Source organism: Anser anser (assembly GCF_964211835.1).
Source record: "Anser anser genome assembly, chromosome: 1".
NCBI lineage: Eukaryota > Metazoa > Chordata > Aves > Anseriformes > Anatidae > Anser > Anser anser.
The window spans coordinates 46,775,958-46,790,205 of record NC_139720.1 but is presented as its reverse complement, the minus strand read 5'-3'; the positions used below and the strand labels follow the sequence as shown (position 1 = coordinate 46,790,205).

At 40.7% G+C, this 14,248-nt stretch overlaps 1 protein-coding gene across 1 annotated transcript; it reads left to right on the top strand.

Annotated features, from left to right (window-relative positions):
* The first annotated feature begins 2,678 nt into the window (after positions 1 to 2,678).
* On the top strand, positions 2,679 to 12,138 carry SLC25A3 (solute carrier family 25 member 3). The gene is made up of 8 exons (XM_083851431.1): positions 2,679 to 2,887; positions 3,019 to 3,172; positions 6,946 to 7,067; positions 9,697 to 9,876; positions 9,987 to 10,168; positions 10,832 to 11,004; positions 11,586 to 11,696; positions 11,805 to 12,138. The coding sequence occupies exons 2-8, from the start codon at positions 3,025 to 3,027 to the stop codon at positions 11,963 to 11,965; spliced, it is 1,077 nt and encodes a 358-aa protein (XP_083707557.1). The 5' UTR covers positions 2,679 to 2,887; positions 3,019 to 3,024; the 3' UTR covers positions 11,966 to 12,138.
* The last annotated feature ends 2,110 nt before the right edge of the window (positions 12,139 to 14,248 follow it).

The following is a 14,248-nucleotide window of genomic DNA, read 5'->3' as shown; positions in this document are numbered from 1 at the left end:
TGCAAGTGAAACTTGTAAAATTGTGTGGTATATGTTGTGTATTATTTTTGGCTTGCTTCACCTAGCTAGTCAAAACAGATGTGGGTTAGGTTGTGATGTATAATTTTTAAAATCTTGTGTTTGCAAGCTCAGGTATTTCAGTGTACTTTCAGTTGTCTGTTTAGCTTTTACTTGGCAGTTTTTTTAATATTGCTTGTTAAGGCTAATTACATTTGTCTAACATTTTTCCTATTACTTTTCTGTTTCCTCGGGGAGTGCACCAGGCTGCTTTGCACTGGTGCAACTGCAGGCTATGACAGTTGCATACATGAATGTGTTCATACAGCATATGGTCTGAGTCAATTCAACTTGTAAAATAGTCCTAAGGTGACAAATATGCATATATGTACTGGTTATATATTAGTATGTCTGGGGAGAACTCAAATTAGAAAAGAATTACTAAGGTGAGGAGGCTTATGGTAGTGAATAGTAAGAATAGGAAAGGTTTTGTTGCGTCTGCATTCTGAGGAGGTGACTGCTGTAGTTCAGTCTAGTTACTTTGGATCCTGGTGAGGGAGGTGCTGTGGTGTTAAAGCTTCTTCCCTTGGGCTATGAAATCTACTCACAGCTTTGACTTGACCTGTTACTGATTCTCTGGAATCACTGTTTGGTAGCTCTTGACACTTTTACAGTGACTGGGTATGTAAAATACATGCTTACCAGCGGAGCAGATGCTACTTGTGCTAACCAGATTAGCAAAGCATCCATCCACACCTTTGATATCTCTTAGTATATTTGTGAAAACAGTAGGTTAACGTGGAGAATGGGCTTATAAGAGCTTTGACTTCATGGGCTTCACCAAAATGGTAGATGTGTGCCAGGTTCTTGTTAAGACAAGTTCTTGTAAAACAAACTAGTGTAAAGTTTCTTCATTGCATGCTTCTGGGGTGTGTATTAATAATAGAAAAAGAAGTGTGTTTAGGAAAGCTTTGGTTTCCAAACTGGTATTTTCCTATTTCCCCAATGTTTGGGAAACTGCTGATTTTAAAAAGATGGATTTATCTTAAAATGGCTGTCTTTTCTATGAATCTGAGACAGGCAGACATGAAAAGGTAGCGTCTTTCAAGTCTTCATCCATTACTATTTTCACTGTGATCAGAAGTCAGATGGTTCAAATTACAGGCTATTGCAATTTTATTCCTTCACATGTAGGAAAAGAAACTGCATAAAATGATAGGCATTCAACAGGAACATGTTATCCCTGTATTTTCACAGGTTAGGTTCTGCCTTTTAATAGTATTTAATAGTACAGTGGTTTGAAGTTAATTGTTAGCTAAACCCAAATAACTGGTTGTTCTACAGGCTGTAACTCTTCAAGTATCAGTACTGGTTACACACACAAATTGCCACTGTGAATATAAATATAGTCACATGTTTCATAATTGGAAGGAGCAGAGGTTTTCTGCGTGTTAAAAATCAGACAAGTTTGCAAGAATTGGAGTCCTTTATATGTAACTTCAAGATAACAGCCCAAGTCTCAGCTAATAACCTCCAAACATGACTAATTAAAAATAAGTGTTAGTGTTTGGCTTTCAGATAAAAGATATTGCTATCAATTTAGATGCAAGTGAGTAGAGTAGAACGAGTAATGGCAAAAAGAACAATTCTGGCCTGTTGTCCTTGCTGTCAGTGGCAATGAAGGGAACTGTACTTCAGGTTCTCAACTGCTTGCTAAATGAAGCTATTTAAAGTATGCAAGTTTCAGCTGACCTTTTCATACTCAGCAGCCGGAGTCTAGTTTAGTCAAGGGGGAGTTAGCCAACCCAGACTTCTGTGACAATGCTGTTATGCTTGTCGTTTTTGACAGTCTGCCTGGATTAACGTTATTGTGAAACAAGTCGAGTGGAGCTAAGTTGTAAGGTTAGCATAGCAGGTGGTCATGCTGCTGGAAGTTCCAAAGGGATATTTCTTCTGTGTAGCGGTACAGGTGTGCTACTAGTTGTGTTACTGCTTTGAGCCCTTTATTTTATTGTGGCTGTGTCTGGTGCTTTGTCTTGTGGGCTTACATTAAGGAGCACTATAATAGAATAGCTGCCTTGAAGTTAGAGAAACCTTGGAGTTTTTACCTCTTCAGTGAATAGAGAGGTGATCTGTGTTGTTCTAGTTTTGTAGCATGTGAAGAATGTTAGAAAAGGCATAGTTAAGGTAGCTAAGCTAAAGCAGGGCTGCTGCATTAAATGTTCTGCCTTCAAAATCGGTAACTGCCCCTCCTGTGGCTGCAGTAACCGAGGTGCGGGCTGTATCTGGGTGCCTGCTGTGCTCATCCTACAAGGGTGAAACGAGCCGGGGAGGCCGCAGCCCGTGGGGGCCGGTGGCTGGGCCTCCTCGCCGGGCTTGGCCTTATCCAGGGCCGTGGGGGCGAGCCCGTTGTTAAGAATAGAGTCTGTGGAGACAGAAAGGGCGTTCAGACGGGGCCAGGGCCGCCTCTGGTCACTGTCACCGTGAGGTGACCGCGGGACATGGATGGCCAAAGCCGGGTGAGGGCCTGCGTGTGGGCAGGGCGGGGTGAGCCACGGCCACGGGGCCAGCACCCAGCACGGCTGCGGCGGCACCGGGAGGGCTCGCAGGGCAGTGCCGGGCCGAGTGGCCCCGTGCCCGGCCCCCGTGCCCGCGCTGAGGCCCCCGCCGCCCCCTCCCCCACCGCAGGAAGGGCGTCGGCGCGGGCCGCGCGCGCGCGCGGCGGTGCCGGTTCTCGGTGCGCCTCCGCCAATCGCCTGGCGGCTTCTTGGGCGCTGGCTCCTCCCCGCGGCGTCGGCGAAGGACAAAGTCACCGCGCCGGGGCCGCGGTCAGCCTCTCAGCCCTGCCGCCGGCCGAGCAGCGGGCCGCGCGCCGCCGCCATCTTAGGAGGTGAGTCGGGTTGGGGGAGGGGGGGCGCGAGGGGGCGAACCGCCCGGCCGGGCCCGCCGCTCGCCACGGCCGCCTCACGCGTGCCGGGCCCGGCCCTCGCCGCCCCGCTGTGCTCTTGTCGCCCGCCCCAGGTCGCCATGTTCTCGTCCATCGCGCCGCTCGCTCGGCTCAACCCGTTTTACGCGCCGCACTTCCAGCTGGTGCAGGACGGCGTGAGGAAGCGCCCGGAGCCCGCCGAGGCGCCCAGCACGCGGCGGAGCTTGGCGGCCGCGTCCGCTGCTGAAGGTGAGAGCGGCGGGGGGGGACGGGGGGGTGGCGGCGGAGCGGGGCCCGGTACCCGCGCCCGTTAGGACGACGGAGAGGGCGCAGCGGCCCCCGGGGTGGGGAGGAGCCGGCGCTGGGCCTACGCGCGGCCGCTTGGAGGACGAGGAAGGGCACGGGCGGGGGAGGCGCTGGCAGCCTGCAGCGCTCACCGGGCGGCGTGTGCTGGGTGGCACCAAGGGCCCGGCGTTACCGGCAGAGGACACGGGAAGGTCCTGGGCCGGGGCGATTGCAGGGGCCCCGATGGAGGCCCCCTCGGGGGTGGGAGGCTGCTTCATCTAGCTCTGCTGGGCCTGCGGCCTCGGGGGCAGAGGCTGTAGGCCCGTGCTTCTTCCTGAGGAGAAGAGGAAGCACCATATGAATCGGTGACTCTGGATGGAGATGAAATATCCTTTTTATTTGTTGGTTTTAGGTTTTTTTTTTTTTTTGAGCCTTTGATCACAGCTGGAAACCTGAACGTTCATATGCATTCTGTTCTGCTTTCTTTTTCTCCTTGTAAGTTCAGTAGATGTAGGGCGTACTCAAGATAGCTGTTACATAAGATACAGTGATGCTTTTTAGGTTCAAGTCCAAATGTGTCCTGCATGTCTTGTTATAGCAGTCATGACTTCCAAAGGTCAGACCTTGACGATACTCCCAATAGTGAAAGTAGGTCTTAAAATTCAAATTCTTTGAAGATGTTGATAGGAAAGCATCTGCCTGCTTTTTTATTAAAAAAAAAAACAAAAACTATAAAAGGATTTCAATAACATATATGTTTTGAAATAGTATAACTGCTTAAGTATGTTAGTGCTTGCTTTTATCAAAAAATACCGTAAAATGATTTCAACAAGACACATCTTCTGAAATACTGTAACTGTTGAAGTATGTTAATGCTTTCATATTCAATGTAGGATGTGAAAGACAACTGAGTGTTGGATTTTTATTAAATTAAAAATATTTCTGGCTTTCAGTAGTAATAATTTAGCTAAATAAAGCCCAAAATCACTCTTCAGTGTGCTAAATATATTCTGTAAGTACACGTATTTCTTAAAAGTATTATGTTAAATTTTCATCTATTTTATAGGCAGATACTGATTACCTTTGACTCTTAGTCTTTGCTAGTCTTTCCTGGTATTTTTTTTGTTCTACATGTCACATAGTTCTCTTGGCCTTTTGTGTTCGGAGAATAACCACGTTGCAGAAGATATCTGAGCTTATGCAAGGTCACACAAAGTCAGTACAAAGCACAAGACCTTTTGAGTTCAGCTTGGGGCATCAACCATAACGCAGCTCGAGGCAGAGTGTTTTATGATCAGCTCTTGGAATTTGTCCTTGTTAATGCTTCAAATCTGAAGCAAAGATGACAGCTACATCACAACAAGGACTATGACTATTTTACGTAACAGAGTAGACATGTTTTTGCACTGTATATTTGAGTAGCTTCAGGGCATTTATCTTACGTGGGCATCTAGGTATGTTAGAATGGCGTTCTTGACTCTGCTTCTGAAATAGAAATTCAGGTATCTACTATGGCTTTCTTTTCCTAATACTGCTATACAACTGCAGGCATAGGTACACGTAAAGAGCATACGGCAAATTGATAATGGCTTGCTTGTCTTAGGTACTGTTTCTGAATGTCTGGCTGACAGATCAGTCTGAGTACCATTTTAATAAAGTAGATATTTAAAGCTCTAAGTTTCTATGGCTTTTACAAAGGTTGGGGAGTAACAGTAAACTGATGTGTAAAAGGGAGTGTGAAAAAGCAGTTCAGGTATCTTGGCAGTATGGCAGTACTGTAGTACTTACTATGCCACAGGCCAAAGATACAGCTGGACAGAGCTGCCCAGTAATTCAGACCTGGAGTCTGCTCTGAATGCATCTGCATAGAAAACCTCACCTGTGTATGTTTAACTAATCATTCTGATGAGTTTTAAACAGAATATTACTACTGTCTGGAAAGCTGCCAGCTTAACCATGCTAGGTATATGCAAGTCCGGGAGTAGCATGTGTATAGCAATGAGCAGTAAGTTTAAAAAATTTAAAAAATTCTTACAGGTTAAAGAGAAAATGTCATTTTTATTGTCTTCGTGATTAATTTTGAAGAATATGGTGAGAAATAGTGTGATGAAAAATCTGGAACGCTTTGGGGAAGCTTTTCTGTAATAGGGAAGCTATAAATTGAATAAGTCAGCTAGTGTTAATGGGTGATCTCTTGATACTTTTAAATGTAATTGGAAATTTTTGTTCATGTTCACAAAGGAATTTATTTCAGAAGGAAAAAAACACGGCAGAGAAACTCTGAATTCAAGGGTGAATTTTTGGTGTCGTGATTTTCATTAGCGCTTCTCTGGATATGTTTCTTCCTAAATTGGTGTAACACAATGTCTGTTCTATTACAGTGGCGTATATAGCACTAATAGCAAAGGAACCTAAATTATCCATTTCCACTCTTGGGGAATATTTTCTATAAGTGTTTTTTCTATGTTCTTATTCTGTATTATAGCTTTTTTTTATTTATATATATAATATTTGTCACAGAAGCAGAAATGTGCTGCTATCTTATGCTTATTTTTGCTGTTAATAGTATATTGAGTGTTTTCTGGTTGCGTGTAATCATAATAGTTCTTATCCTGTATAGCTTCTTAAAAAATGGAAGAGAAACTGATTCTTGTTTTTTTAACTGCAGTAACTTTGCTCCATTAGAATTCATGTATCAAAACAAAAACAACTTTTAAAAGTGGATGATTTTATACACAGTGCTGCGTGGAGCAGTGCAAGTTAAATATCCCTTGACTGAACATGACCCAAAAGCTTCTTTAATGAGCCTTATTAATTAACATTAAATGTGATGATTAAGTCTAAGAAAAATCTAGAGTTTCGTTACACAGAAGATGTGTAAATCTCAGTTTCTACATTTGAAAGAAAAATGTGTCTGCATGAAGAATCTGAAAATTACCTGTATAAAGAAAAAATTCAACCTTAATCTGATCTCTGTGGTCTTCACAATCAATGTTAGTGTGAGATTTTAACTATAGTATTTCCTTAAGAACTAAGGAAAGGGCTTAAAGAAAAGAGCAGCTTTCTTTCCAGGATACTAGAGAAACACTTCCCTTGCTTATTTCCTTGATATAAGAGAACGTTTGATGTTGCAATTTTGAGTCATAATTACTACTAGTAGTTTATGGGATTTATATGAGATAAGTGTACTGTATGCTAAAACTTTCACTGCTTTTTTTTTAAAGGCATAAACTTAAGTTGGAAGGCCTAGAATCAGATTTTGACAGTCTAAAATGTGTTAATTTAAAACAAGGGAATTATTTTTAATGCTATAGTTACGCAGTATAGCTTGGGAGCTTGTTTTAGTTTAATAATTTTGAGAAGATAGCACTCAGTCAATCTTGTTTCTTTTCTGATCTTCATTACCATGTCTGGTTGATCATATATTTGTAATTTTTTTCTAATTAAATAGAATACAGCTGTGCATATGGCTCAGGCAGATTCTTTATGCTTTGTGGCCTTGGTGGGATTATTAGCTGTGGAACAACACATACAGCACTGGTTCCTCTAGACCTGGTTAAATGCAGAATACAGGTTTGTTCTGCATGTCAGTATGTGGTGAAGCTGATAAAGCATGTTTAGTGTGGTATAATTAATCTACTAATGAAATGGAGCATTAAACTATCACGTGGACATCATTGTCCAACAGAGCATGGAGTTTATGTAAAAGCATGGTGTGTCTTTATTTTTTGCTGCAGAATACAGTTGTGAATATGGCTCGCTCAAGTTTTATGCTCTCTGTGGCTTTGGTGGGGTCCTAAGTTGTGGCCTGACACACACTGCTGTCGTACCTCTGGATTTAGTGAAATGTCGTATGCAGGTTTGTATTAACTTATATGTTTCTTAAACTTTTTCTGTACATAGCCAGCATACTAAGAGTTTACAGTAGGTTGTACAACCTTTTCTGGTCAACACACAGCAAATAAATTGAGCATAAGTTCTGAAGTCTACTGCTGTGCAGCTTAACAAAATACCACTTCCAAGGGAAGATGAGGCATTTAGGCTAACCTGGGTGAGTTATTTTTGACTGTATTTAAGACAGGTTCAGCTTACTATATTTGCTTGAAAAAACAAACAGCACCCACTACGATGTTATTCCTTGCTGGCTGGTAGGCTACCTCGCACAATTAATGTGTGTGTGAAGTAGGGAAAAACTATCAGTGTTTTGAAGACTTAATAGTTTTTTTTAGCTTGGAGTAACGTGTGTATAATTTTAGCAATTAACATCTTGGATATTACTGCATGAATTATGGCTTGGCTAGTTTCCTTGAAGTGATAGAAGTGTTTCTTCATTGAACTGTAAGTAGTGAAGTCTCATTACAATTAATTATGATACCAGATTCAACACTAAAATCATCTGCTGAACAGCTGTGGCTAAAAGTACCACGGTGTTTATTCAGGCCAGTCTGTGCCTCAAGAATGAAGCCAATTAAAGCACACCTAATAATCTCTGAAAATGTAATAGTTAATGGCTTCCCTGTTGCATAGGCTGACACCAATTCTAAAAGTGGCAATTTTGTAATGACAGAATGCCTGAAAATGAGGAGGAAAGGAAGAGGACGCTACTTTCTGGTCAGAACTACTAGTCACACTAGGAGAATTGCATGTGATACTCTTTAAAACTGTGTTCTAGAAGGTCTTAGCACTTTACAGGGAAAGGGTTTTTGCATGCTTGAGAACACTTGAAATTCTGGTCTCAGACTAGTCATTTTGTAACTCATTGGACAAACAGGGTGCTTCAAGAGTGGGCAACACACTTCTACAAAATGCTTTCTACAAAATTTGGATTGAGGGCTTAACTAACTGTGTGGAGAATCTCTATTTCTACCAGTAGGGAAAAGCTGTAGTTGCATGTGTGTGTTATTTCTGAGAGTGTGGCTGAAGTGCACTCATTTATTGTTATGGACAAAGTGTGTCTTCAAAATCCAAGATAGGTAGCTTGACTACGCAGACAAGGATGGGTTTCAGGGGAAGGAAGACATTGATCATGGGTAAAGAGGATGTAGCATCTCAAACAGTTCTTAATCTGATTGTGAATTGGGTTAATGGACAGAACGCCTGAGAGTGCTACAATGTTGCATATATCACTGGGAACAAAGCCTGATACATCCTAGGCTTCAGTTGCTTGACAGATGTGTGTTACTTGGGCTATCTTCTGTGATGAGGGTGGTGATGCATCCCCTTCCTTCTCTAGCACGTAGAGAAAAGTGCAATGAGAAACGTTCCATGTGGCTTGCAGTGTGACCTTGTAAAACCTGTCAACATTTGTCTTTTTACAGGTCCGGTAGGAGATCATGTTACCAATTCTTCCTTGATTCTCCAGGAAGAAAGCTGTTTCCTATCCTCTCTTATCTTTTTAAGAGGAGGTGGTCTCCTATGTTCATTATGTTCTATGGATCATTAAACATGGTTCTGACATGAGACTGTCTCATTTTACAGTACCCAATTAAATATTCTGAATTTCAGTGTTCTGAAATTGAGTCTTTTAAACTTGAAATGTTTAAGTGAATTAGGTCTCAAGTAGGTTGTTGCCAGACTGTGAGACAAAGAATTAGACATTGCAGTTTTGCATGCATGTCCCATAGTTTTTCATGAAAGCTTTGGTTGGCTTCTAATTTGATACTTTTCATCCTCTGAAGGAAATGTTGGGTGATATCAAGTATGAAAGGCAAGAGGACATGACTTAAAATTTGTCAGAATGACCCGCTTCAGAATTTCTGTTGTTTGCTTTCAGATGAAACAAAAATATTCAGGTTGACTTTTTTAATAAGGTCTGATACTCAGAGTATCAGATGACCTCTAGAGGTCCATTCTGACCTCAACCAAAGTTTTTGTGTGCAGAAAATATTTTCAATATAGTGTTTACTGTAAAGTCAAAGCACAAGTGCAGAAGTTCTTGAGTGTTCTTTGATTTGCTTTTCTCTACCTATCTTAGTCTGACTGTCTTGAGGGATCAAACTAATAATGGACAAGTAACCTTTTTTTCCTTAAAAATCAGGTGATTCTTAAGGCTTGGTAACATGGCGTAGGTGCAGCACCTTGTTCATAAGTAGGTGTGACATGTAGGGTTGAGTAGATTGCTGACAGAAGCTGTCAAATTTTTAAAGAATCAAATCTAAGTATAATTGTACAAAAATAGTACTGTCAGTGTTAGAATAGTGACTTCAGTAAATCTTTCTTATGTAGAAGGGCTACAGAGAATAAATGTAAAGCACAATTCAGGCTGCTTGGTTCCTGACTGAGGAATATACTGACTGTTGAAATAAGTTAGGGTTTGAGACTAGCAAGCAACCTACTGCATTTACGTTAGTGTAACCTTGTGGTTGTGATGATATAGAGGGAACCATAGGAATCCACATTTGTAAGGAAAAGAATTTTCTATTTCAAATGGGGGTGTGAGAAGGGAAATGATAAGCTATATTGTGTAATTAACTGTCTATTCTGTTTAGGTTGATCCACAAAAATACAAGAGCATCTTCAATGGATTTTCAGTGACGGTCAAAGAAGATGGAGTTCGTGGCTTGGCTAAGGGATGGGCTCCAACCTTTATTGGATATTCGATGCAGGGGCTTTGTAAATTTGGTTTCTATGAAGTTTTCAAAATCCTATATGGCAACATGCTTGGAGAGGTAAGCCTTAAGTGTTTGGCATGAGACTGTATATCAGCAACAGTATTTCTGACACAGAGGAATCACAAAAGGATGATTGATTAATGAAAATGTGTTCAAATTCACTTCAGGAAAATGCATATTTGTGGCGTACTTCACTATATCTAGCTGCATCTGCCAGTGCAGAGTTTTTTGCTGACATTGCTCTGGCTCCAATGGAAGCTGCTAAAGTTCGCATCCAGACACAGCCTGGATATGCTAACACTCTGCGGCAAGCTGTACCTAAAATGTTTGGAGAAGAAGGCATCTGGGCGTAAGTCTCTTAATTTCGATTCAGGTTCTTGATTTGGAATATTTTTCGTAATGAAGGGCTGTTGCTAAAACTAATATTGGCTTTAGCTTATAATATTTTTCGTCTTTATAGTTCAAGATAACATAATTAACATCAAAGAATCTGTGCTGAGATGTCTGTTAGTTCCACATGCTCCTTAGATCCATCTTTGTGAGTATCTTTGTGCTGAGTTCTGCTGGATAACTTCAGTTTCCAGCAGTTCCAGTCAGAGATACTCAGCAACTTTTTTGGTTGTACAGTCAAAGATGCTTGAGTCATTGGCATGTGAGAGTAATATAACTGCATGTTAGCCTTCTGTTCTGATAAAAGTGGCTGTAAATATGCAAGTCATTTATCACTATCAGGACTTGGCTGGTATGCAGACATGAGCCTTGCTGCACTTATAGTAGCAGTACTGCATTAGTGCAGTGCATTGTAATCTGAAAAGTGATAACTGTTAGTTCTTGGAAATGAATAAACCAAGGATGTTCCTGTTCCATAGGTATTGTGACAATCTGGCCTCACGGTGTCAGTTTTTAGAAGTTGTTTTGCAGATAACAGCAATAAGCTAACAATTTTTTTTAGGTTGCAAATATACCTTAAATGCTAGAGAAAATGAAACTGAGTTTCTCTTCTCTGGTTAAGTTTCTACAAAGGTGTCGCTCCACTATGGATGAGACAGATTCCATACACAATGATGAAATTTGCCTGCTTTGAACGTACTGTTGAAGCTCTCTACAAGTATGTTGTTCCCAAGCCACGAAGTGAATGTTCAAAAGGAGAACAGCTGGTAGTCACATTTATTGCAGGCTATATTGGTAAGCAATCTTGAAGTCCTGCACTTTGTTAATGGAGTACAGTAACTCTGGAAGCCTAACCCTTTTCAGAATATCAAATAGGTGGAATCAGAATGGGAGGATTTACATGTAACATTAAAATGTGAAGCTGAAAAACCTTGATTCAATTTGTGAGTGGAATGAGTGGTTAAATGGGTCTGTAGTAGGATGGTACTCTTGATTGTTCTTACGTTAATGTCAAGTTTAGAAACAACAGCTGCTTCAAGTAGGAAAACTTGCATCTTTGCTGTGATGGGAAAGGTCCAGGAAGGTTGAAAGAAGGGGGGAGAAATCAGGACGGAAAAGTGATTTTTAACTTCCAGAGACTCCAAATGAGTTTTATTTCGGCAGAAGGTTTAGCTGCATGATCAGGGCTGAGGTGTTTTCTGATAGTCACATAACACTAATAAGAATGGACCTTTTAGGATACCAGGAGGTTTGGCGAAACTCTGTGCAGTTTATTATTGGTCTAGGGAAGGTGTGGTTTCAGTTGGTTGTGCTTAGTGTACATAGTAATGGTACAGTTAAAATACCACAGAACTAATGTCAAACTGTTTTTTCAGCTGGTGTGTTCTGTGCAATTGTTTCTCATCCTGCTGACTCTGTGGTGTCTGTGTTGAACAAGGAAAAGGGCAGTTCTGCCTCACAGGTTCTTATGAGGCTTGGATTCAAAGGTAAATCCTTACCTTCATGCATTTTGTATTGTTTGTGGTCTCCTGTGTTCTCAAGAGCTTTCGTATTCCCTGGCTTCTTATGCTCATGGCTTTTATTTTGTTCTACAGGTGTATGGAAAGGCCTGTTTGCCCGTATCATCATGATCGGTACCCTGACTGCACTACAGTGGTTCATCTATGATTCTGTGAAGGTTTATTTCAGACTTCCTCGTCCACCTCCACCTGAAATGCCAGAATCTCTGAAGAAGAAGCTTGGTTTAACTCAGTAGACAACTCATGGACTGACTTTGCTGGCTGTCCCAGTGATGAGTTTCATGAAACTTTTATATATTTGACTATGTAGAAAACAAACTCTATATGATATCATTATTGGCTGTGCCCTCATCCCATGTGAGGGTTTAAATTCTACCACTGTCATTGCCTGAAATAAATGAGAAACGGAGTGCTTAGTGTCTGTTTACTACTGCATATGTAAGCTTCACTTCACAGCAGCAAATGCCTCAAATACTTCCCAAGTAAAATAAAAAATAGGCTTTGCTACACTTCAGGAATTAGAGAATTAGGAAATAACTGCAACAAAGTAGGCTTTCGCTGTTCCCAGAGAAGTCCCAAGAATCTCTCCATGTAGTAATTCAGAAACTAACTGCAGTTCTGTGCTATTTTTTTGAGTCCTCTTTCACTTGCCTATACCGGCTGTTACTATACAGTAGCTGGACTCTGAAACGAATGAGATGAGACTGCAGTCTGGTAGGGTATCTGGCTTAAGGCATCTGCATTCTCCATAGAGTTGAGGGGAGCCTTACACATAAAACTATTTCTGCACTGAAGTGATCATCCCAACATAACTTATGCTTACTTGACTGATTTCTGCTTCTCTTGCCTTTGAACTGTATCCAAAGATCTTAGTCCTTCTGCTTGTAGTGTGGAATTAAATGGTAGCTGCTACTTTAACAATAATAAAGCTGATGTTAGTGAAGATTCTCAAAGATATCCAACCACTAAAAGTTTACTACAGCTTTATAGTAAAATAAAAAGTGACTGTCTCTTACTGTAGAGATTCAACTTGCCAGCTTTTCCTTAAGCGTGGTACTTCTGTAATTTGATTCTTTCCCCCTTTTTTGGGGGCTCAATTACCTTAATACTGAGTTTTGATTGAACTGTACATTTCTGCAGTGCAAGAAGCCCATACCATTTTTTTGAACCTTAATTGGTTTAAAGAACTCTAGACTTGTAGGCATTGCAAACTAGCAATGTTTTATAAAGACAATTTTTTTTCCCCTGGTCTTTTGTGTAAAATTAGCAGGCTGCCTTTTGAGTTTTGCTTGTTCAAGAAACTTTATAATCACAGAGCAAAATCCAAAAAATGCCTAATAGCATATAAAGGGTTCACCGTGTCCAGTACTGCTTTGTTCACTTAGTGGAGCTGGAACATAAGTGTCCTTTGTGCAAAGCCATTCAGATCTGTTGTCTTTCAGTGTTTGAGCTGATGATGTTAAACTTAGCTTGGCTTTATGTAAGTTATATTGCTTCTACTTCCTTAGAGTCAAAAGGAGAATTAAAGCAGGCTGTGTTTGGAGTAGCAGACATACCTAGACCGGTACATACATCTTACTGGAATCTGATGTTCTGCTACTACATCGTATAGCATCGAGAATCCTGCCACTTGGGATACCCTATGACTTTCCGAGATTTGGGATAGTTATGTTACACAAGTAAACTAACATTTCACATTTTCAAAGGGAGCAATTCAAAGTAAAACCTATTAAAACTACTGTTATTTCCCTGCTACCATGACACTAAACATTCAAGTAGTGTACATTCTTCCAAGAATGTACATTTCCATACATTCTTGGAAATACACATTCTTGGTAACTCTGTTATACTGCAAAGTCAACTTCTGTAAGTAAATAAAATACTTTATGAAGTACGTTGATGTTGAATTTCAGTGATAAAAGTACATACGTGCTGTTGCCTTTGTTGTGAGCAGGAAGCTTTGAAGTTTAACAAAATGTGAAATGCTCCTAAGACCCTCCATGGAGGACAGCGTTAAAAGGAGACTTTGTACATTGTATGAGTTACTCTGGGAAGAAGAAAAAAAAGCATCACTTGTGCACTGAATATCATAGTTTATATCTGAATATGTTTAAAGGTATGCTTTAACACACTGGACTTTGCTGAAAAAATTTCAACTTCTAATCTTGGGAAAGTGAGGCACTACTGTGAACTTTTAAGACAGGCAGAAGAGTGAGACAAAGTTACTTTATACAGTGAGGTAAACTAAATGTCAAGTAAGCCAATGATAAGCTAAATTTCTCAGACAAGACTGTTTCGTGTCGTATGGAGCAAAATCATGCAGTTCTTCTCTAGAAAAAGTTGGATAACCTGTGGGCAGTTGTTTTAAATATGTGCAGTAATAAGAGAATCTTAAATTCTTTTTCTCCTTCCTGAAACTCTCCTATTAAAGATGCTCAGATAGTTTTATCAAGGTAAATCTGAGATAAGACTTCAGGGGACAGCCAACTCTTCTCATTTTCCTTTTTTTTTTTTTTCTT

Bases quoted from the DNA above. Each gene is read 5' to 3' on its own strand.
- SLC25A3 (XM_083851431.1), top strand. From the start codon at position 3,025: ATGTTCTCGTCCATCGCGCCGCTCGCTCGGCTCAACCCGTTTTACGCG. The intron at 3,173-6,945 runs GTGAGAGCGGCG...TTTTTGCTGCAG, and splicing joins GGCCGCGTCCGCTGCTGAAG to AATACAGTTGTGAATATGGC. The intron at 11,697-11,804 runs GTAAATCCTTAC...TTTGTTCTACAG, and splicing joins TATGAGGCTTGGATTCAAAG to GTGTATGGAAAGGCCTGTTT.